The sequence below is a fragment of the Tachysurus fulvidraco genome, chromosome 13 (genome assembly GCF_022655615.1).
Source record: "Tachysurus fulvidraco isolate hzauxx_2018 chromosome 13, HZAU_PFXX_2.0, whole genome shotgun sequence".
NCBI lineage: Eukaryota > Metazoa > Chordata > Actinopteri > Siluriformes > Bagridae > Tachysurus > Tachysurus fulvidraco.
This window is the reverse complement of record NC_062530.1, coordinates 24,742,141-24,767,943: the sequence shown is the minus strand read 5'-3', so window position 1 is coordinate 24,767,943 and position 25,803 is coordinate 24,742,141. Positions and strand designations below refer to the sequence as shown.

General features: G+C 38.7%; 2 protein-coding genes across 2 annotated transcripts; one reads left to right on the top strand and one right to left on the bottom strand.

Moving 5' to 3' along the window:
* Positions 1-3,608: 3,608 nt before the first annotated feature.
* On the bottom strand, positions 3,609-6,946 carry LOC113652519 (extracellular calcium-sensing receptor-like). The gene is made up of 6 exons (XM_047822589.1): positions 6,753-6,946; positions 6,350-6,638; positions 5,269-6,024; positions 4,959-5,186; positions 4,686-4,809; positions 3,609-4,522 (listed from the first exon to the last, which is right to left on the bottom strand). The coding sequence occupies exons 1-6, from the start codon at positions 6,944-6,946 to the stop codon at positions 3,609-3,611; spliced, it is 2,505 nt and encodes an 834-aa protein (XP_047678545.1).
* A 12,479-nt stretch (positions 6,947-19,425) lies between these two features.
* On the top strand, positions 19,426-23,916 carry LOC113652518 (extracellular calcium-sensing receptor-like). The gene is made up of 6 exons (XM_027161632.2): positions 19,426-19,493; positions 19,857-20,142; positions 20,338-21,159; positions 21,545-21,766; positions 21,961-22,084; positions 23,000-23,916. Exons 1-6 carry the CDS (start codon positions 19,438-19,440, stop codon positions 23,914-23,916), a joined length of 2,427 nt encoding a protein of 808 aa, XP_027017433.2. The 5' UTR covers positions 19,426-19,437.
* The last annotated feature ends 1,887 nt before the right edge of the window (positions 23,917-25,803 follow it).

Genomic DNA, 25,803 nt, shown 5'->3' with positions numbered 1-25,803 from the left:
TGCCGTTAAACTCCCAGGAATTGCTGGTAGGTCACATTTCTCATACTTGTAACAACTAATGTTTCTAATAGTTCTATAGAAGCTATTTATTTCAATAGATATTCTAACTTTATTCTAATAAATAATATGCTAAGCAAAGGAAAGTTCACCTGGTTCTACCAAATCTTTCACCCAACAGTCATGGTCTGGATGAGAGTCCCCTAAACAAAAAGAATCATAACACAAATCTCTATGTCAATCAAACGTTCCTCCCTTTTAACAAAATCTTCTTGTAGCAGGATGGGTATTGGAGAAGTGGGGGTCTACAGCACTCTTTCCCCATGATGTATTTTCCAAGGCATACCTGTATATATTCAAGGTGACTGCTTCAACATATGGCTGGCTAAGATGTGAGTGGTGGCTCAGCATTCAGGCTCTCCTGACTGGAGAGGATCAAGTATTGGCCTGTAGACTGTTCATGCAAGCCAACCTTTAGAATATCTTTGCTCAAGTTGGTCAGTCTGTCCCTATAGGAGCATCACCAGGGATGCTAATCAGTGGTTTTGAAGGGATAGGATCAGGCAATTATCTTTGTCCAGAAGCAGCTCAGTTGCTGTCAGCACGGCATGTAGCTGTAGCCAGTGCAATCAGAGAATGTCAACGAACAGGTCACCCGACACTCCTAAACGTCCAGCTGGTGCAGTCAGATGCCGATACCATGTGAGTCATATGGAGAGGACTTTGAGAGACTTGACCATGCATTACAGACCACATCAATTTCTGTGTGGTAAATATGGTTGCCACAACAATGGTATGCGTTTTTCCCCCTATACCAACCATGGGTCACAAAAGGTCTAAACACCTAGTTGTAATAGAAGAAGAGGGCTTTCAGGGCAATTATGAGGGAAAAAGGAGAAAAGGAAAAAGATGGTAACAGGTACAAGCCAGTATGGAAAATGCAGAAGAACAACATGAAAGTGGTGAGGAAACAGCTATAAACTCCAACTCAATTGATGAGAGACATGGGAAAACTCTACAGAGGCAAGACTTTGAGGCCTGATACAGCCTTTTATTGTTCTGATTACTTAGGTTAGCCATTTATGTGGAATGTTACAACAACTGTTCTCTCTTTCCCTAAGAGTACAGAGAGTGTCTTAGCTCTAGAAAATCTCCCTGGATTATTCCAATAAAAAAATGGACACCCCAGCTGTATTATTGACTACAGACCTATTGACCATCATTCTCTACATATTAACTTTACAATCCAACACTAGCTTATTCCATCTGCAAACATTCCCTGATAAAGCCTCCATTTTAGGTTGGACAATTCTCAGAGATTATTTAGCATGTAAATGACCGGTGGAAGAGTTTATCTCATTGTGCAAACAACCAATTTGAATCTTAACATCGGGGAGACAAAAAAACTGATCCTCACCACTTGTGAATGTTTTTTTCTGAATGTGTTTGTTATCATGTGTCAATCACAACACCTATCTCTCTACTGTACTGTATATAATCACTGAATTACAACCCTATATCTGTTACACCAGCCACAGACAATTCACAACCTTGCCACCAGAGGGCACCCCCTCTGATCTTGAAACACTTTTTGCTGACCATTTCCATTTAACAGACTATGTAAAGCATCTGGAAACTCACATTGCAAAGCCTTACAGCTTGTCTGTTCATTCTATGAAGTGCTATTTACACCTTGATTGATTTCCACATGTGATATTTGACTACATTGTTTCTCTGTTTTGAATAGCCCTCTGTCCTTCTTATTTGATATACTTGCACCTTGACCATAGGTTTGGATCTGTTTACCAGTTTTCACCTGTGTCTGCTGTGTGTACGAACTGGACCTGCTTATAAAATTAGGGAGCATAGAAGACTTTATTATCATCACATATACATTACGGCACAGAGGAATTCTTTTCTTCGCATATCCCAACTCAAACGGTTGGGTTTGGAACGCAGGGCCAGCTACAATACAGAACAATACTTTTAGCAGGGAAGGTTAAGTGTTTTGTTAAATTGCACTACAGTTGCAGCTCGGTAGTACTGGGGCTTGATCCACGACTTTCCAATCAACAACCCAATGCTTTAGCCACCACTGCCCACTATTATTCACAATATTTTAGAATCTAACATTTCTTCTGAGTCTGCTTCATCACTGTACATAGTAAAAACAAAACTTGGACAACTCGTACAAAACCACACATTCCTAAAAATCGTATTGTTCTGAAAACAAGGCATTGGGAGAATTTGCTGTGGTTTGTAAACTATGACATCTGCTTTTGGGCCTTCATGACAGACATAGTTAGCTAAAAGTTTTATTCTGTACACTAAATAAAGAAAAGAGCAGTTCATATACAGTAGGTCTTATGTTTAGTGGTGTATGATGTGGTCTTTGGAGACAGCCAAATATGTAAGAGTCCTGAACTTCAAAAGATTACAGATAACATTCTGTATTTATTCATAACACTACTGATTGTTTGTGCATTCTCTGTACGATTACTGATTTAATCATATATGAAGACCAATGAATATCCAGTGACGTGACATACGGCTAAGTATGGTGACCCATACTCAGAAATCATTCTCTGCATTTAACCCATTCAATGTGCACATACACAGCAGTGAACACACACACCGTGAACACATACCCGGAGCAGTGGGCAGCCCTTTATGCTGCGGTGCCCGGGGAGCAGTTGGGGGGGTTCGGTGCCTTGCTCAAGGGCACTTCAGTCGTGGTACTGCTGGCCCGAGACTCGCACCCACAACTTCAGGGTTAGGAGTCAAACTCTCTAACCATTAGGCCACAACTTCCCAATGACCAGTGTCCCTGCATCAATGCACAATCCCTTATGATATATATGATATATCCCTTATTACCACTATTAAGTATATTGTTGCCAGCTGTAGTTTAATTGATATTGTTAATTCTGATTATAGTCTTTGTAGGACCATATATTGAGTTGCTTTCCTGGTGAGTGCATTGTCACAGGAATTTGTTTTGAAGTATTTTTCATCAATTACCAATATGTCACTCTTTCAAACCCTGGTAGACTCTGCTCTTTTCTGTTGCTGCTAACCTTGTTTCTCTATATTTTGTGTATCAATGACTCTCAGAAATGTGGTTATTTATCCCTGATGCTTGTAAAGTGAATAGTTGTGCTCATTATATCCATGAGATGTGTGAAAGTTATATGTATTAAAAGGATAATTCCTAATAAATTGATTCATATTGTGTGAGAATTGTTTGTAATTTGTAATGAAATACTATATAAAGAGGTTTAAGGTAGGTAGGGGTGCCAGCATAAGGATTAAATTGTGAATGCATCATGGCCTTAAAATATCAGCATATAACGACTTTTATATTGAGAACATACAGTATATTTGATAACTAGTGCCAATATTTTATTCTTGATAAACATAAATATGTCTGAATACCAAATGCCTTTGTATAGACACACCTGTAAATAACACAAAATATGATTTTTAATAAAATTTAATGTAATTTAATGTTTTTCATCCATAGCGTACTCATATCTGTCAGTGGCATAAAAAGATTTAGAAATAAAACATGTTTTTGATTTTTATGTTTGTAGATTTAAATATATGTTTATTTAAAGGGATTTAGATGCAGTTTTCCCCATCATATTTTTCTTTGTGTTCAGTTCAGGTTTAAACAGAATAATATAACATTTAGGTGTAAATATACAGAATAGTAAAGCAAAACTGGAGGCCAGAATAGCAAATATCTCCACAGCTACAGTGTATTTTCCAGGTGAACTCACATAAGCTGGAATAAAAGTAAGCCAAACTGCACAGAATATCAGTATGCTGAATGTGATGAATTTAGCTTCATTAAAATTATCAGGCAGCTTCCTAGCTAGAAAAGCTAAAACAAAGCACAACAAAGCAAGAACTCCTATATACCCCAACACAGCCCAGAAACCTATAGCTGAGCCCAAACTACATTCTAATATAATCTTTTCCTTGTAGTAGTTCATGTTTTTGTAAGGAACAGGAGGAGAAACTGTTAACCAAAGTACACAGATAAGAACCTGTATGAGAGTGAAGGCAAATACACTGAGTCTCTGCTGTAGAGGCCCAAACCATTTCATTAAATTACTGCCTGGAAGTGTAGCCCTGAAGGCCATTAACACAACTACTGTTTTTCCCAGAACACAGGAGATGCAGAGGACAAAGGTGATCCCAAAAGCTGTGTGACGCAGCATACAGGACCACTCAGAGGGCCTTCCAATGAAAGTAAGTGAACAGAGGAAACACAGAGTCAGAGAGAAGAGCAGCAGGAAGCTCAGCTCAGAGTTGTTGGCTTTAACAATGGGAGTGTCTTTTTTAATTATAAATAAAATCCCTACTATCACAGATAATGTAGCTCCAAGCAAGGAAAAAAATACCAGTATTATCCCCATATCCTCTGTAAATGAAAGAAACTCTATGACCTTTAACACACATTTATCTCTCTCAGCATTAGACCAATATTCTCCTGGACACTGCTCACAGTTATTTGAATCTGAAAAAATAATCATGATTCTGATTAGCAGAGAAAATAACTATTGTTTATTGGTTTTATTTACTGATGTTATTGCGCAGCAACTGGATCTTATATAATAAGAGAAAGAAACAATTTGTATGACTAACAAATTGTCTTTGAAACTTGATCATGCTGAAATTACCTGTCTGGTTACTGATCTCTCCTTCTGCACATGGTATACAGTCATAGCAGCAGACAGGCCTTCCTTTCTGTGCAGCTTTCCTGGTTCCTGGAGGACAGCTCTCACTGCACACAGACCTCGGCTTCTAATACAAAATACATGTGATCGATACCATACATTAAAATAAAGACAGAAAACTAGATTTTGCATTACACATTTGTAGCATGATATCTCAAGACTTATATATTCTATTTTAATCTAGACTAGATTTGATTAAAAAAAACTTGTATTTACCTCTGTATTCCCTCCAGCCCAAATTATGCTGTCAGAATTTAAGACAAATTGCCGCCCAGCTGGCAGAGAGGCATCATAATAGCCCACAACCTTAAACTCTACTTCCCCACCAAATCCTTTTTGCCAGTTGACCACATCATATTTTGCAGCTGTTGCACCAGTGCTGTCGAACCAGACTTCTTCTCCAGCTTTGGTGGTGAAATTGACTTTTTTCAGCGACTCAACGACCTTTAAAAGAAAACAGAGAACAGTGACATTCATATAATGAGAATGTTGATAACTTTCCTTCTGGTTTTGGTTTTCGTGTTACCTGCCATGATTGTATTGTTTTGTCTTTTTCACAACTCTGATTCTCTCTACATCTCAGGAGGCTGTGTAGAGAATGTGCCACAGCATAAATTGCACTGTAGATGTTATTTGCATATCTTAGTTCTGGTATGTCTTCATTGTAGTTTTTAAAGGGGATAATTTCTTCGTATCCGCTGCAGTGGTTTTCACTTTGAGAAATGTTTCCCTCTGTGTTCAAACAATGGAAATCAGTTTGCCAAAACTCTTTAATAACATAATCAGCAAAACCAGCAATGTTCAGTTTTCCCACATCAAATCCCATGGATCCAATCAGTACATTGTTACTTGTTGGAGTTACCAGATTGACAGCAGTGATCCATGCCTCAACACCAATCATCTGATAGCCAGTGACATTTTTCAGAATAAGTTCTTCTACAAGAACATTCATTTCAACATGGCCAAGAAATACAATGATTACTTTGGCTGTTCCTTTTTTAATAATATCCACCACTTTCATAAGTTTGGCAGGATCTGAGCGGTCAAACTTCTCAGAGTACTCAACACATATTCCCTCTTCTTTGGCTGCGTTCAGAAAAATGGCCATTCCACTGTTTCCATAATCGTTATCACTGTTCACAGCTCCCACCCAAGACCAGCCAAAGTACTTGACTAAATATGCCAGTGCTCTACTTTGGTAATAATCACTCGCTATTGTCCTGAAGAAAGATGGGTACTCTTTTCTGTTGCTCAGACATTCACAAGTGGCAGCATGACTTATCTGAGAACACAAAGACAATTTCTTAAAATAAGATGTTTGTTAGAACTGATCTACATTATCATTTACATCTTTGGAAAGAATCGTAAATTAGTGAAAACTATCATTAAGAACATCTTAAATATGTAAAAACAGATTTCACATTTCCCTTTTATAACTGTTAAGGATGCAGTATAATTGATTTTGTTGTGCATTTTCTATTGATACGGATAAGTCTCTTATAAATTTATCAGGTTATTGGTTAACTAACAAGCTATTTTTAAGAAAGGTAATTTCATGCCCCAATAAGGGTATTTTCTAATTGGTCAGCACAATATCTGGTCCTTACCACTGGGATCTGAAACGGTCCTGTAGTTCTTGTGAGTACTACGGTAGGAGAAGACTCTGACTCTCCTATGATGGCTTGTACTGCTGCTTGTCCAGAACAGGCATCATCTGCTGTCATGTCCTGACCGTTCAACAAAGCCATGGCTGCTTTCATAGATAATAATCTTGAGCCACAGTTATCATAAATCCTGTAACCAATTGAGATATTTGGGAGCAAGCTGTTGCTTCTGTTGATTTCATCAATTACAAAAGTCATGGTCTGAGCAAACCTAAATTCTCTGAGGTTAAAGCTGTGGACATTCCCAAAGAAAACAATACAATTAGTTTGCATTATGGACTAAGTAATGTGGGTTTTATTTTCATTGTTTTTTTTTAACATACAAATCTTATCCATTGCAACAAACCTAGTACAGATTAAATGTTCAGGTTTCTCAGTATATGGCAATAATGGAAGCTTTATATCACCATGTATTGAAAATAAACCTCCAATTATCACATCTCCATCTTTAGATAGCAGGGGATATGCTGGGTTGTCCAAAATATAGCACTTGTCCCCTTTCGCCAGTCTGAAATACAGCAGCAATACAAAGAAATACATCACAAAGTTTGTCCAGCTAGACTTCATGAATCCTCAACAGAGAGTATTTACATTTTATAGACATACTCTGAACTCTTGCGAGTATGGACTATATGAATATATGAATATATTACATTTGGACAAATCAGAAACTGTGAGCTTTGTGACATCATTATGAGTCAGGAAGTTAAAAAAAAGGCCTTGTTTTTTTTTTTTTGTAGATATATTTTCTTTTGTTCACTTATGTACAGTATTTCACAGATGAGTTTCATACTGAGAGGTGAATTCTGTTAAGGAATGAGTGAAGGAATTCTGTGGAAATGTACTGGAGCAATCAGTAACAAACTTTCAGAGACACTTGGTTTTGTGCCGCTGGTGTAGCGTGTTTTTTGACATGTTAGCTGGTTTAAGATTTAGTGAGTTTGTAGACCATATGATTAACTTTGTTTTCATTATCATCAAACCATTCAGTAATTCATCCTGTTCTGTGAATGGGGTCATCCTGGAAGAGACCACCTCCATGTTCCTCTGTTGGTGTACATTAATACTGCAATCCTTATCTCTCTCGTTGTTCCATATGTTTTTGATATGTATACTTCTTCAGTGTGGTCTTTCCCACATGCTATCAGTATGCTCTATAATTGTTGGATGTGTTGAAGTGTCTGATAAAATCAAGAGAGATTTTCAAAAGATATTGAAAGAGAACTTCAGCTGCTCAGCCAGGTGAACCCCCAATCTAGTCACTTGGCCTAAGGGCCTGACAGTGTTCTTGCTTTTGGCTGTTCTCCTGTTCTAACAAAGGACCATATTGGGAGGGTAATGGTGCTTGATGGTTTTAATACCAATACATTTACAGCATTTGACACCCTTATCCACAACAACTTATGTACATTTTTATCTCATTTACATATACAATTGAGAGTTAAGGTACTTAATCAGGGGCAGCTCAGTGGGCCAGGGATTCAAACTATTGACTTTGGGGATTCAACACCTTAACCACTAGGCTACCACATGCCACAGCCAACAAAGATTGGAAAAAGACCCATGTGATCGTTTAATGACCACAGTGTGGTCGGTTAATGGTTTGTTGTAAGCCCATCCAACTCAGAGTTAGATGTTTTGTGCATGCTGGGATGCTTTTCTACTCACCATGTTTGTGAAGAGTGATTATTTTAGTTACCATATTCTTCCTCTCAGCTTGAAGCAATATGGCCATTTGTCCTCTGAACTCAATAATGTTTTCTCTCAGACTATTCTATGTAAACCTTTGAGCCTGTTGTGTGTGAAATTTAAAAGATTATCAGTTTCAGAAATACTTAAACCAGCCCTTCTGGCAGCAGCAACCATGGCATGGATGTATCCAAGTCAAAGAGATCACACTTTTTATCAATTTTGATGTTTGTGATTTTTAACTGAAGCTATGTATCTGCAACAGCTGCCAGGTGATTGGTTGATTGACTTAACAATTGAGCAGGTGTTCCTATTAAAGTGGTGGAAAAGTATATATCTAATTTAATAATTGTAAGTAGTGTTAAATTAATGTTAATGAAAAAAACTGTGTTGAAAGGGTCTGTATAGTTTATTTTACAGTTTAAGAGGTAAATTATAAGCATAAATGCACAGAATTGCTAACATGAGATAAACAGATTTTCAGAAGAAATGGTTAAAGTGTAATTTATCATTTAATATTTAATTAATTAATTTTGAGAACCTTCTATATTATCACAGTTGCTGTACAATTGAATTTATTTAGATGTGAATACTGAAGGCCCTCAATGTGCACAAAATAATTAGACTTGAATCATTATTAGTGAAACACAAGGTCACCTGTTTTTCTGCTCTGAAAAATCATGTATATTAAAGTATTCATATATAAACAGAGAATTGTACGGTTAAAGAATATTCTTGTTCTTATAATTCAGGCCTGTGTGTAGGATTAAGATGTTAAATTGCACATTATGTGTATTGTTATATTTAATATCTGATTTAACTGTGTATTGCATCATACACTGTTTATGCTGTGTCACTGTTATTCAGAGAAATGTCAATCCCTGCAGATGCAGAATTAAGTGTATTATGTTGCAGGCAGCAGAGGGGTTAATTAATATGATTGTTATTTGTGATCATCGTGTTTGGTGGCCACCTATCAGACTGCCTTCCAGATGAGTGGCAAGGTTCCTGTTTTGTCAGCTTGTTTTCAAGTTCTAACTTGTCACCCCTAAATCCCTACAGACTCCACCTCTCTTTGTATTGCATCATTTCATCAGTACTGTCTCCCTTAAGTCATCACCTAAAGCACAAATTTCTTTAACCTTGTGTCTGTATTTCTACAAAATAATAATAATAATAATAATAATAATAATAATAATAATATGTCTTTAATTTATTTCCAAATTAATGTAACATCTTCTGTTTTAATAACTTCTAGGCTTGAGTGTGTCAGGCCCAAATCAGTGACACACAGATTTGATCCACAATTTTTTTTTTTGTGTTATTTGGTAATATATTATTCTGTTTAATTATATAAACATGGAAGATTAGTGTTTATGTTCTGGTTTGTAATTAAAACTGACATTAGCTCCATTGGGGCAAGTCGTGGCCTAATGGTTAGAGAGTCTCCTAAGGTTATCCTAAACCGTAATCCTATCGTAATCCTAAGGTTGTGGGTTCGAGTCTCGGGCCGGCCACGACTGAGGTGCCCTTCAGCAAGGCACCAAATCCCCCCCAACTGCTCCCCGGGCCCCGCAGCATAAATGGCTGCCCACTGCTCCGGGTGTGTGTTCACTGCTGTGTGTGGGTGGGTCAAATGGGTGGGTCAAATGCAGAGAACGAATTCTGAGTATGGGTCACCATACTTAGCTGTATGTCATGTCACTTTCACTTTAAAGTTAAATGACTATTTATCTCTAACATTCATCCCATGGTACGTGCTGCTGGGCCTTCATGACAGCAAGCACTAAATACAATCATTACTTACATTACAGTTTTAAAGATTTTATAGAAAAGTTATGTAATGAATTTACATCCATGAATTTATACAAAATAATCAGTGGTTTGTTTTCAATACATGGTGATATAAAGTTTCCATCGGTGCTATATACTGAGACACCTGATCCTTTAACCTCCTACGACCTGGTGTCCACATACGTGGACATCACTGCATCTAAAATGCAAGGCCAAACCAAAGCTCAGGTCTTAGGAGGTTAAGGGAGGATTTTTTGTGTGTGTGTGTGTGTGTGTGTGTGTGTGTGTGTGTGTGTGTGTGTGTGTGCGTGTGTGTGTGTGTGTGTGAAAAAATCACTGTCTTTTTATTTTATTTAATAAGGTGCACACAATGAGTTATATGCACATAGTTATATGGACATATGCATGGTTAAAATTTGTTGCATCAAACAGCAACAAATACAATTTTGTTTCATTTTATAATTAATTCATTCGTTTTTTTATGGCCCTGATCATTTCAATCAGAATATTATAGTACAATAGCTGGGATAAAAGCACATGATTATTAATAAAAGAATAGATGGTAGGCCAGAGAAGATTTTAGAGCATTTCTGGTATCTGCTGTTGAGATTCGTGATGGACACCATGATGAGTGTATTAAATGTGAACCAGGTGTTTTAGGTATAAAGTCATTCAAGTTGAAATAATTTCCAGCATGTTAAAGCCTGTCATGATGAAAGGGTTGTTTATTTTTTAATCATGTTTTGACCAAAAAGAATAATCCACTGTGTATCACCTGCTGTCCTCATCACTCATTCGCTTCTGTTTAACACAGTGTAGATAATTAATTATGATGCAACATCCATAATAAAACAAAGCCTTTGGATACAGTTTTGATTTGGAAACAGTTACCTGTTGGTACATGTCTAACAAGTTGCACCACACCTGACACCTCCCCTCAGGACAGGGCAGAAGTCATCAGTCTGAGCTGCCACTTCTCTGCTGAAACTCCCTCAGCTGCTTCATGTTCCTCACCTCCAATTAAACCATATCTTTGGGCATGTGTTAATTAAAAACTGAAACAAATCCTGACAACAGGAGCCTTGTGCATGAGTGCATTAACAGTATAATCAGCTCTCGGGATTAGACATGTGTTTGTTTTTATCAGCCTGGAGCTGTCACTTGCACGCTAGAGACAAAGGGAGCAGCTTTGGTTTTTTCATTATTCCCCATTTGGTTTATGCCAATTGATTTTATTATAACTTGTTTTGAAATCAATTCAGGGAAACAATAATAATATTGCATCAGTCTTGAATCAAATGAGTCTTCAGCTTGAAGATGAGTTTTCAATAACTTTACTGTTAATTTTTTTTTATTTTATTTAATAAAATGAAAGCCCTGAAATGTTACTGATACGTTGGATGCTGTGATTCTGCCTCTGGATCACTTTCTTACATGCCAGTTAACAAACAGCAGTAAATATTATTTATTTTAGGCATATGTTCAGAATTATAAACCAGAATCTGGGTTGCACATGTGGGTTCTTCTGCTTGCATGAATATGAAAGCACAAGCAAGATAAATCGCCTCATTGATATTACTTTATTCAACAAACTAGTGTATAGCATTACATTTTACTCAAACACTTGAAAGCACTTCCTCTCCTGCCATTGTCAATCTTATACAGTATGTTTCATGGCTTGAGGCCTGGACAAATAATTACTGCTCTATTCTGTGCACTTGTCAATTCCAGATGCAGAAAAGTAATAACAGTTTATAATCATATATGTTGATGCTAAATGTATTAACATCATGTATTTGATTTATCCTTCCTAATGTAAAAATCAGTCAAATTTGATCAAGAGCAGATTACTGACTTAATTTAATTAGTTCATATTTTATTATATTTTATCACGTCATATTTTAGAAGAAAATTACTACTACTGTACTACTACTACTACTACTACTACTACTACTACTACTACTGCTAATAATAATAATAATAATAATAATAATAATGTCAGTTGTATAAAACATACATCCATTAGGAATATATATATAATTTAGATTGTAAAATACTACAGAAATTAATGTTTTGTATGTTAGAAATACTGTATATGTAGTGGTCAAGGTGTTTATTGCTGCAAAAAAAATAGTATTTATAAATTAGAATCAAGTTTCTATGTGAATAGAAGCTCATTTTAACTTTTAGACCTGATCCAGTTGTTACTGTAGCTTGTATTATATAAGATGAGTAAATTGTACACTGGCATTTTCTTGTCAGCAGAGCTGGTACAACTAGCACTGGTGCTGGTTCAAAGTTGGTTCCACTGGCGAACCTTCTAAGAACTGGTTTGCCTTTCCACTGGCTAGAGAGCCATGTGGATGTGTACGTGCAGCTCCATGTAATTTGTATAAACGGAGGTTGTAATCAAGAAAGTACATAACATTGTTTTATCATTAACACAGAAAAAAGTTAGGCTTAGCATGTAGCTACCTACTATCATGTGTGCTGATAAGTGATTATATAGTGGTAAAGTAAAAGTGTATTAAACATTAGTAAACTTTAGGTACATTATCAAATGCGTTAAGAGTAGCCCCACCCACAACCCCTGAAGCAAGCGGTTCTTAAGTCTAGACCAGCAGCATTTTGGTGCTACTTAAGAACCACTTTTCCTGGTTCAGAGCTGGTGCTATGGCGTTCAAAACAGAAAGAACTGGTTCTAAATTAGGCTCTGGCTCCGAACTAGCACTCGAACTGCCTCGGTGGAAAAGGGGCAGTAGAGGCCTAGATTTTGCCCAAATACAGACAGAAAGTCAATTAAATACTTTTTTAAGCAGAGACTGTTAGTGGTGAGAGGAAGAGAACCCTTTTTGAATCTGTGTCATGAATTATACTGCCATGAAGGAATATATCCAGGAAACTTTACAAGAGCGGTAAATCTATCCATCCTTGCCTCTCGACTTGGCTGGCTTCTTCTTTGTGAAGAAAAATGTGGGTGGCCTGCAACCATGCAGAGAATATCTTGGACTCGATCACATCTCAGAAAAACTACCAGTATCTGCTGCCATATTTTCCCTGTGAATAACTGTGCATAGTCCAAGTGCTCACCAACTAGTCCCATACAGCAGTTTGTGTCTGAGATGATGAGGGGAAGCCAGCTTTCAGAACCACCTCTGGCTACAAAGAGAAGTGTAATGGGCTTCATTTGTGGCTGTAGCTCTTTTGCACACCACTTCAGGTGACTCCTGAAGAAGGGAGATAAATGCCTCGCATGGAACAGTGCATCTGATTGGCATCCTTATGGTAGAATTCAATGCCTTTAAGACATTAATGGGGGATGTAGAGTCACAACAGAACAATGGCATAGGGAACAGAGAGTTGATGGTGGTCGCCAAATGCCCCAACCCACATCAAGCCTGCTGGGCACTGTTCTTGGCCAGTTTGATTGCATGATGTCTTATGGGGCAGTCAAGTGGTTAAGGCCCTGGGTTGTTGATTGAAACACTGGGGTTAAAGCCTCAAGCACAATCAAGCTGCCACTGTTGAGGCCTCAGGCAATGCTTTTGCCCCTTACTGCTCCATGTTCACTGCATCATGTCTAACCCTATGCTCTGTCCCCAAACACCAAATCTGGGATATGCAAAGAAATGAACTCTATTGTGCTGTAATGTGATGTGTTGTAATCATGAAGGCTTCTTCTTCATCTTCTTCTTTGCCAAGTTCCATAAACACAAAGGCTATCCCACCATCCTGTTTCTAAAGCACAGTAGCAGTCTACAGAAGTGGTAGATAGTAGATCTCTGACAATTTATTTTGTTGTTACATATCGGTTGGTCTTGCTATTCCAATACATTCAGAGTATATGGAGTCTTCAGATTGGAGATACTGCTTCAAACCTCTATAATTTAGCCAGTATGCCAACATATTTCCAGTATGTGACTCATGTATGGCAGTATTTTCTTCACCACAACACAACAAATCCAACCTGATTACAATTTATCATTAAAACATGTGAACATGAATCCCCCCAAAATGTTGATCTTTTCCACAGATTGTGTTACAAGAACAAAGCAGCAAAATTATTACACTAAGGCATAAACAGTGCATGCTATGTCAAAACATAATCAGTCAACCATACAAGCAAGGCACAAGTCCACTGGCTAACTGGAGTTTTGAGATTTCAAATGAGAAAGTGCAAAGCAGGGTTTTGACTCTGTATGAAAATAATGCAGTAGCAATGCAGTAAGTGCTACAGTGCAGGTGAAGCCCATAGAGATAAAGAAAAACAGAGAGAAAAACCATTCTGTAAATACAGGTATCACAAACAGGGTTGGAAGGAGACAGACCCATATGCAGGATAGCTTCAAATGAAAGGTGTTGACTATGACAATGACTAACATAAGTAACTTAATTAAATGTAACTAATGATTCACTTAAATATAAAAGACAATGAGACACAATTTGGAACAGGTGTGGAGACAGGGATGAGTGAACGAAGGCGGGGCAGACACGTGACAACAACAATAACAATAGCACATGGCCAAAAGTCCGTGATGATCCCGGACAGTACCCCTCCTTGCGAAGGCAGGTGAGGGAATCAAGGCACACGGCGGGGCCGGTGGGGGGAGTAAGGCACACAGCAAGGTAGGCAAGGGGAGGCAAAGCTCACGGCGAGGCAGGTGGGGGGAGCAGAGCACATAGCGGCACAGCCAGAGAGGGCCGAGCAACTTCCACAGCCGAGCTCAAGGGCCGAGGCAACGTCCACATCTGAGCTGAAGGTCTGAGCAAAGTCCACAGTCGAGCTGAAGGGCAGAGTGACGTCCACCGCCAAGCCGAAGGGCCGAGCGACGTCTATCGCCGAAGTAAGGCAACGTCCTCCTTGGCGGAACCCGGAAGTGTAGCGGCGTCCCTCACTGAAGCAAGGTGCGAGGCGATGCCGCAGGGCACCAGAAAAAAAAACAATTTGGAGCAAAACCGGGCTGGAACAGTCCGGGGAGAGACGACAATTAGAATGGGGGGATAACGACGAGAGAAAAAAGCCGCTCCCCGCTGGAAGCTATCCTGCTGGGTCCGAGTTAGCGGCGGAATCATTCTGTCACAACCAGGGTTGGAAGTAGACAGACCTATACGCAGGATAGCTTCAAATGAAAGGTGTTTAATAAATAATAAAGACAACACAGTAAAAGACGATAACCAAAACAATACATTGACGACTCTTAACAACGACTAACAATGACTAACGTAAGTAACTTAATTAAATGTAACTAATGATTCACTTAAATATAAAAGACAATGAGACACAATTTGGAACATGTTTGGAGACAGGGAGGAGTGAACGAAGGCGGGGCAGACACGTTACAACAACAATAACAATACCACATGGCCAAAAGTCCGGGCTGATCCCCGACAGTAAACACCCACCCACCCCCACCCCCCCAGGGCCGGACACAGCCGAGCTAACAGGCCGAGCAGCGTCCCCCGACGCACTGTGGCCAGACCCATGTCTCGACAAACTGAGTAAAAAAGGGAGGGAGGGCGAGAAAGGGCCTGCAACACCCCCCCCCCCCCGGATGAAGTAAGGCAACGTCCTCTTGGCGGAACCGGAAGTGTAGCGGCGTCCCTCACTGAAGCAAGGTGCAAGGCGATGCCGCAGTGCACCAGAAAAAAAAACAATTTGGAGCAAAACCGGGCTGGTGACACCCTCCGCGGATGAAGTGAGGTCACGTCCTCCTCGGACGGAACCGGAAATGGAGCGGCGTCCCTTACCGAATAAAAATGCAGAGAGGTGTAACCGACAAAAAAAAAGTTCCAGGAAGACTGTCGGAACAGTCCAGGGGGAGATGATGAGTAGAATCGATCCAGAAAGACTGACAGAACAGTCCGGGGAGAGACGACGATTAGAATGGGGGGATAACGACGAGAAAAAAAAGCCGCTCCCCGCTGGAAGCTATCCTGCTGGGTCCAAGTTGGCGGCAGAATCATTCTGTCACAACCAGGGTTGGAAGGAGACAGACCCATACACAGGATAGCTACAAATGAAAGGTGTTTAATAAATAATAAAGACAACACAGTAAAAGACGATAACCAAAACAATACAAATGACGACACAACAACGACTAACAATGACTAACGTAACTAACTTAACTAAACGTAACTTATGATTCCGCACTGCCATGGGCAACGCGGCTCACTTACATATAAAAGACAATGAGACACAATTTGGAACAGGTGTGGAGACAGGGATGAGTGAACGAAGGCGGGGCAGACACGTGACAACAACAATAACAATAGCACATGGCCAAAAGTCCGGGCTGATCCCCGACAGTACCCCCCCTTGCGAAGGCAGGTGAGGGGAGCAAGGCACACGGCGGGGCCGGTGGGGGAAGTAAGGCACACAGCGAGGTAGGCAAGGGGAGCCAAAGCTCACGGCGAGGCAGGTGGGGGGAGCAGAGCACATGGCGGCACAGCCAGAGAGGGCCGAGCAACTTCCACAGCCGAGCTTAAGGGCCGAGGCGATGTCCACATCTGAGCTGAAGGTCTGAGCGAAGTCCACAGCCGAGCTGAAGGGCAGAGTGACGTCCACCGCCAAGCCGAAGGGCCGAGCGACGTCTATCGCCGAACTGAAGGGCCAAGTGACGTCCACAGCCGAGCTAACAGGCCGTGCAGCGTCCCCCGACGCACCGTGGCCAGACCCACGTCTCGACAAACTGAGTAAAAAAGGGGAGGGAGGGCATGCTCCTTGTAGAGCATGAGTAAGGCCAGGCCCTGATCATCGATTACATCAAGCTTTTATATGCATGACTGAAACAAAACAAAATAAAAAACAGAGAAAAAGCAAACATCATCAATCACTGGCTTAAATGCACAACACCTGCTCACCTCCTGATCAAGTTAATCTTGTCCTTACCAAGGTCTACTAGAAGCTGTGTATGAACCTAAGTCCCGCCAGCTCGTCTCCAGTCCCCTCTGTCCTTGTCATATTCTACAACAACCACCACTGGCCATAACCATTTCTAGTCACAACAACTACCAGTCAAGAGCATAGAAAGACAAGACCTTACAAATATCTCTAGAGTAAAAATTTCTACCACAGCCAGAAATAAATTGTCATCACTTATACTTTATTCGCCACAAAAACTGAATAGAGATTTTTGTGTTGCACTTGCACAATTAAAATACACGAACAAAGAAACAAACACACATGTCTCCTATGTGTTATGTGGTATCCCAGTGGTTAAGGTATTTTTATACAAATTGTATAAATATGGAAGTTGCACTGGAATAGGGTGTTTGCTAAATGCTATAAATACTCATGTTCTGTATTAGCAGTAAGTCAGGCAAAAATATATGTATATATTTCTTTTTTATTTGCATGTTTACTGTTTGTATTTTTGTGTTTTAAAACATAATCTAATTTTCATATTCACTATATTTTGTCAAAGCACAAAGCTTCATACCCAGTGCTATGTTTTCCCCCAGACTGATCCTAGGAGAGCTCATCATGACTGTATGTACATACAGCAATCTCCTGCTGATATTAAAGGGGCCTAAGTAAGGAAAATAGCCTGGAGCCAGAAATACAATGTGCCATTATTTTCAATCTGCATTAAGAAAACCCATAGGGTTTACAAATTTAAAACAATCCCAAAGTCACTAAACAACCTGTAATGAGGTATTAATCTGAATACCTAAATACCCTCATGAGTAAGCCTAGGGTTGGCAGTGCAAACACAAACACAGCTCCTGATCTCTGAGTCATTAGGCTTTCTGTCAATCTTTCTTTACTGACCATTGACATTAATGTTCAAGTGCCTACAATTATGATGCGTCTCAAATTCATGCATACAGTCATGAGAAAAAATTAGGACACTCCATTAAATATTCAGTCCTTTATTAAGAAATGTTAATATGACTATTTCTGATCTTGTTTTAATTTGTACATGTAGATGAAAGTGATGTGCAGTAACTGCATGTAAAAAACAAAAAAATGGAAAGAGTTACGACACCCTGTGCCCTAATAGCTTGTGTTTTCCTCTTTGGCTGAAATAACCTCAGTGACACATTTCTTGTAGCCATCTACCAGTTTCTGACATCAACTGGAAGGGAAGTTTTCGACTCATCTGTCCAAAGCAGATTATTCCAAATGTCTTCATAAGGTTTCCTCCCATGATAATTATAGTTGTTCAGTCTCTTTCTGATTGTAGATTCATGTACGTTGACAACAACTGTAGCAAGAGCTTGCTGTAGGACCCGTGATGATATTTAAGGGTTTTTGGAGACTCCATTAAGCATCTAATGCTGTAAATGTAAATCTTGCAGTCTGCTCTTGGGGTGAATTTACTTGGATGTCCTGACCTGGCCATGTTGACAGTTGTTTAAAATGTTTTCCACTTGTAAATGATTTTCCAAACAGTGGAATGTCTGATTACAAATTCTTTTGAGATCCTTTTATATCCTTTACCTTACCAGACTCACAAGCATCAACAACAGTCGTCTTTCTAAAGGCCTCAGAGAGCTTTTTGCATCTCACCATGGTGATTCCTCTCACTTTAACAATTAAGAGCAAACCGAATTAAATAAGGTTTAATTAAATAATAAAGGTTTAAATAAGACAAGCTTACTTCAAAATGTTCTGTAACAATAAAAGTTCTAATAATTTACACCTGCTGTGATACACCTTTTATACAATTTATGTGCAATTAAATCTTGGGGATTGTTTTTAAATTACATTTTACAGATCATTTAAAACAATACTTTTCTTTTGTTTTATTTGTTTATTTATTTGTTGTATTACCTCACTCACTCACTCACTCATTTTCTACCGCTTATCCGAACTTCTCGGGTCACGGGGAGCCTGTGCCTATCCCAGGCGTCATCGGGCATCGAGGCAGGATACACCCTGGACGGAGTTGTTGTATTACCTGAATCTTCCAATAATGTTAAAATGAAGATTAAATGCCTATATGTTTAACTTAAAAAAATACACAGGCTTAAATGGGGTGTCCTAATTTTTTCACATGACTGTAAGAGATACTCTAAGGATACTTTTTTGAAAAAACAAAATTGTCATTGAAAAGAGACAATCATTATTTGACCAACATGCTCTTGGTTGTAAGGTGCATGATGTCTGCCAGCAGAAAGATCTAGACTGGTAATGCTGTGTGTATGTATTATTGGGCGTGATTCTGTTTCCATTGAGTGATTTTCTCAGGAGGATTCACGGCATAATGTTGCATAAAAAGCCTTCATATTCGGCATAAAAGTGGGCGATTTGTCTGTGCTGTTGTGGCAGAATGTCACATACAAAATGCTACTACTACTATGGAGTATAGTGAACGTACTAGAATGTATCATTTAACATGAGTAGCTGTGTGTACAGAGCCAGAATGCAGCTTATAGCAGTGTATGCATGTGTATGTGCGCCTATGGCATTTCTCTCTACTCTGATCTCTTCTCAGCTCCTCCAGCAGCAAGCCTGTCGACTCATCACCGGCCCTTCACACTTGCCCGTGGTGTCTCGAGGAGGGAACATCATGCTGGGGGGCTTGTTTTCACTGCATGATGCGATGATGGAGACACGGCTCTCTTTCAGCTCTCAGCCTAAATCTGCTCAGTGCACTGTGTCAGTCAGTCACTCTACTGTACAGTGCAGAAGAACACTCTTTCTGGATGGATGCTTTTTATTTTCATTTTGATGTAGATTGATGTATTTATTTTTACATGTGGATGTTAAGCTGTATTGGCATTTTTACTCTGTTGTATTGTGCAAAGAGCTTAATATTTTATCACCGTAATATTTTTAGCAAAGTCAAGAATATTCAAAAATTTTAAGAAACAGATATAAAATCTTAAGCTCTTTGCATTAAAAAAAATATATATATATATATTCTTTTTAGAAATAATGTTACTAAATCGTGAATCATATTTCCATTTATTTCCATTTTTGTGGAACAAATAAGAGTTTAGCTTCCCTTGTATCTGACAGATTTAATTTCAGGACATTTCGTTGGATGCAGACAATGATTTTTGCCATAGAAAAGATCAACAGGGACAATCGTCTTTTGCCGAACATTACCCTTGGCTATAAGATCTATGACTCATGCAGTACCCCTCTCCATGCACTTCATACAGCTATGGAGTTGATGGGGGGAAGAGAGGAGGAGAGTAATGATCCATTCTGTCAGGGCAGGGTGCCTGCGGTTATTGGTGATGGTGGATCCACACTTTCGATGGTGGTTGCACACTTCCTGAGCGTTTTCCAACTGCCACAGGTAAGGTTTACACAACAGGTTGTAGGCTTATGCAAAAGTATAAATGTTGCCTAAAGCTGTACTCATTTTAAGGAGAGGAAAAAGATAGAAGAGTGGAGTGGTAAAGATTGAATAAAATTATTCAATCTTTACCACTCCACTCTTCTATCTTTTTCCTCTCCTCTCCTGTCCTCTCCTCTCCTCTCCTTTCTGAAGGTCAGCTATTTCTCTAGCTGTGCATGTCTGAGTGATAAGAAGATATTCCCAGCATTTCTAAGGACCATGCCAAGCGATTTCTTCCAGGTGAATGCCTTGGCTCAGCTGGTACAACACTTCGGCTGGACCTGGGTGGGAACAGTGGCTGGAGATGATGCTTACGGCCGTGGAGGAGCCCAAATCTTCATTGACAAGGTGACCAAACTGGATGCTTGTATTGCTTTTTATGAGATCATTCCCAAAAACCATGCCCCAGCAGAAATGTCTAGGATTGTGGAGCGCATAAATGCCTCAGGAGCCCGAGTGGTGTTAGTGTTTGCTTTAGAGCAGGATGCAAAAGCTCTCTTCACTGAAGCTCTCAAACACAATCTGACAGGGATCCAGTGGTTGGCCAGTGAGGCCTGGATCACAGCTGCAATCCTCACCACACAAGAGTTTCAGTCCATTTTGCAAGGCTCAATGGGTTTTGCCATTCGCAAGGCTGATATTCCTGGTTTGCAGCCTTTCCTGCTGCGTCTGCACCCCTCCACATTCCCTGATGATCCTTTTGTGTTGCAGTTCTGGGAGGAGATGTTTGGGTGCTCTCCTCTAACTGCAGTCAATATAACGTTTCCAAATAAACCCCCTTGCAATGGCTCAGAGATACTGGCTAATGTCCAAAGCATATACTCAGATGTATCTCAGCTGAGGATCTCCTATAATGTTTATAAGGGAGTGTATGCCATTGCTTATGCTCTGGACGCGATGCTGAAATGTGTGCCAGAGAGAGGACCCTTCCCTGGGGGAGCTTGCCCTGACACCCGGACCATAAAGCCATGGCAGGTTAGACACATAAATCCTCATTCATCTCAATTCCTCTCAACTTACATATTGCAATGAATTACTGTCTATCTGTGGTACCACTGATATCTTGAGAAAAATGCATATCTATATTTTTAAGAAAAACAAAATATTTATTTATTTATTTATTTATTTATTTATTTATTTATTTATTTATTTATTTATTTAGTCATATGCACAAGCTTATTTATTTATTGTCAATTTACAATGCTGCAGGAAAAGAAAATGTAATAGAGATATATACATGTAAGGTACACCATATTTTCTGCATCTCTATCTCTATCTCTGTCTCTGTCTCTATCTCTGTGTCCGTCTCTATCTCTCTGGCAATTTATCTTCTCAGTCTTATTTCCTCTCCATGTTCCAGCTCCTGCACTACCTAAAAAAGGTAGACTTCACTAATGAGTATGGTGAAGAAACTAAGTTTGATGCAAACGGTGATCCTGTGGCCATGTATGACCTGATCAACCTCCAGCTCTCAGAGACCGGCGAGGTCCAGTACGCCACTGTGGGCACGTTCGACGAAACCAAGAGCATTAAATTGTTGATAGAGGAAAATCTAATTATCTGGAATGGCAACCAGAGACAAGTAAGCCTGTGGGTTATTATAAAACCAAAATGACATCACACCTTGATTTTATATATATTATCACATTATCCCATTAGCTGTCTTATTTTTCTGGCTGGATTGTAAAAACCCCACTTTATAAATAATTACTGAATTTTAAAGCTCATAAATAAGTCATTTATATCTTTTTAGTTGGCCTCCTCTTTGCTCTGCAGGTCCCTGTGTCTGTCTGCAGTAGCAGTTGCCCCCCAGGCACCAGGAAGGCCATTAGGCCTAGTTTCCCTGTTTGCTGCTTTGACTGCGTTCTCTGTGCAGCTGGGGAGGTTAGCAATCAGACAGGTGAGTTACCTGCACCTGTCTAAAGATAAAATGATAACAGAAGTTTTGATATTTTGGCATAAATTGCATATTGTTATGTATGCAATATCATTACTGTGTTAATAATAATAATAATAATAATAATAATAATAATAATAATAATAATAATAATAATAATAATAATAATAATGGACTGTTTGTGCTGCAAATGTTCCAAAACTTTAACTCAAATATGACTACTGGGTTTACAACAAACTGCATTTATTTAAGATAAGATAAAATAAGATAAGATACGATAAGATATTCCTTTATTTGTCCCACAATGGGGAAATGTCTCTGTTACAGCAGTAAAAAAATATATACATTTACATTTACAGCATGTGGCAGACGCCCTTATCCAGAGCGACGTACATAAGTGCTTAAATCTCTAACATTGAATACATTAATGCTGTTCACTAGGTTACATACTTAAGATACCTTGAGTTTAAAACATTTGTTCAGAGTTACAATGAAAAAGTGTCAAAGGTTGTGTTTTTTTTGTTTTTGTTTTGTTTTTTTAATGCAAAAGATAGGGAAAGAAGTGTTAGTTGAAGTGTTTCCTGAATAAGTAGGTCTTTAACCGCCGCTTGAAAATAGCCAGTGACTCAGCTGTCCGGACCTCTAGGAATAAAGTATAAAGACATAATATAATATACAGTATATAGAGTTTTTGCACATAGGTAATATTGCACATTTTTAAAAAATTCTGTTATTGCATGTGTTTAAAATACTTTGTTATTGTTTATTATTGCAGTAAACAGTAACAACAGTGTGTATTATGGTGACCGGTTCACTGGGAGCAGCTTTGATTGTAAAGTCTTATAGCTGCAGGGAGAAAGGACAAGTTAGTTTACAAGTTAATTTACAAGTTAGTGAATTTTAAATTATTTTTTTTAGATGCCATAGAGTGTGTGATGTGTGGACCTGAGTTCTGGTCCAACCTGAAGAGAGATGCCTGTATACCAAAGCTGGTGGAGTTCCTGTCCTATGCTGACACCATGGGAATTGCATTGTTGGCTGTAGCCTTGCTGGGATCCTGCACCACACTTGCTGTTGGTCTTATTTTCGCCTTTAAACGCCACACTCCTCTGGTCAGGGCTAACAACTCAGAGCTAAGCTTTCTTATTCTCAGCTCTCTTTGGCTGTGCTTCCTATGTGCCCTTGCCTTTATTGGACAGCCTACTTCCTGGTCGTGCCAATTACGTCACACTGCTTTCGGCATTGCCTTCTGTCTCTGTCTGTCTTGTATTTTGGGAAAGACAATGGTGGTTCTGATGGCTTTCAAATCCACTCTTCCAGGTAGCAATGTCATGAAGTGGTTCAGACCACCACAACTACGTGCTCTGATCTTCCTGTGTACAGCAGTGCAGGTTGGGATTTGTGGTACATGGCTGGGTTTGGCACCTCCTGTACCACGTAGACTAATGACTCGGGAGTCAGCACACATCATCTTGCTGTGTGACATGGGCTCAACACTCGCCTTCTCTCTGGTTCTGGGCTACATCGGCCTGCTGGCTGCCGTATGCTTCTTGCTGGCTTTCTTCGCCCGGAAACTTCCAGACAACTTCAACGAGGCCAAATTCATCACTTTCAGCATGTTGATTTTTTGTGCTGTCTGGATTGCCTTTGTTCCAGCATACGTTAGCTCCCCGGGAAAGTACACGGTGGCCGTAGAAGTTTTTGCCATCCTGGCTTCCAGTTATGGCCTTTTGCTGTGTATCTTTGCCCCAAAGTGTTACATCATCCTCCTCAGACCAGAGAAGAACACAAAGAAGCACCTGATGGGCAAAACCACAGCAGAAAAAAAAATATAGCATTATATCTTGTGAATTTGAAATATACTGTATATGTTTAATTGTGGGTTTATAGATTAGCCCATTAAATAATAATAAAAAAAAAATTCCAACTTCAGGAAAACTTGTGAAATTTTTAAATATATTTGTAGAAAAATTCTCCCTCGTTCCTTATTATTCCTGTAATAAAACATTGCCTTGTAACTCATATGTATAATGCCATTAAGTGACAAGAAGGTTATTTTTAATCACCTAAAATAAGGCCACAAGATAATATATTGAGACCATAGCATAAAATATTCAAGCTATGAAATAATATCATGAGGAAGGGATATGATAAAATATAATCTATACATAATACATAATATATTGTGGCCACCCAATGATATTAAATATTGCTACTATACTGAAGCTACAAGATACTGCATATATAAAAATATATAGAAGCCATGAGATAATGTACAGTATAGAGGTTATGATATACTGAGGATATGAAATGTCATATACTGAGACCACAAGACAATATATTGGATATATATGTTTTATGTGACCACATATTAATATATAATATTAAATAACGCCATGGATTAAGTTTCTTGATATCTATTTTGTGGCCACAGGAGTGTTTTGCTTGTTCTCACTAATGTTTTACAGCTTATCACAGGCTTTGAGGGCTCAGGTCACACAATTTGTGTTCAGAAAGTTATAAATCGTAGTCATAAGTTCCTTTTGTGGAATTTATATTAACTCTTGGCCTCAGTATATCATCTTGTGTATTTTTATTCACTGCCCACTTCAAGGTGCTTTTGAAAGGAATCCAGATCAATAATCAATAATCAATAATTGTACACTTACCCCCTTGTCATGTTGCCTTCTGAGTACTCAGATAAAACCACACACACTCGCCGTGTTTGGATCAGATTAGAGATGCCTTTTCTCTGAGGAACTCATAAACATGCCCCATGTCCCTCAGTTAAATCACAGCTGCTTTAGGCTGATTAATTGAGTTACAATAAATAAATAAATAAATAAATAAATAAATAAATAAATAATAACAGCACTGCAACAAAGATAAATATAAACTCATATCTAAAGTAAAGCATAATAATAATAATAATTTTGACATCATAAATAAAAGCAAAGGGACAACATATAAGGAATTATATCAGCCCAGGTTAAGTATCCTGTAACCTTTAACCAAATATGTTTTATTCTTCTTATACCTCGGCAATTCTCCAATGATTACTCGTTGTTTTATTTATTTATTTATTTATTTATTTATTTATTTATTTATTTATTTATTTATTTATTAAAGAAAGAATACTAATAATATATATATATTATATATATAGTTATTTACACATGATCATATAGCCATGAATATTTATGAGTGCATGACCTCAAGACCCTCTGTCTATGTTCAGTTCTTTTCACAATAGGAAATAATTAGCGATAAATCATTTACATTTATAATCATTTTATTTGCCAGATTCTTTTATCCAAAGCCGCAAATATTTTAGATCAGATGTAAGAGAGGTGTAAGAGCTGTTAATGGCCTTGTTTGAGGGACAGATTAATGGTACTGGGATTTGAACTCATGACCTTTTGATCATTAGCCTGAATTTCACTGTAAATTCTATACTTAAGTAGAATTAAATGAATCAGTGGTTATTTCAGCGCTGGGGTAAAATGCTGCAAGTGATTTTTACCTGAGGTGAGGAGACAGATGTTGACAATCATCGTCTATTGTGAACTTCTACTTTTTATCATTTGTATATGCCATTTACTACACATTAAATTAATTGAAAATAAAATGAATAAAATTGACATAAACGTAAACGTGTGTCTGTGTCTTTCATCCGAGTCAACGGCAGCCAGCAATCAAATTCATAGCCATCGTTTCACTGT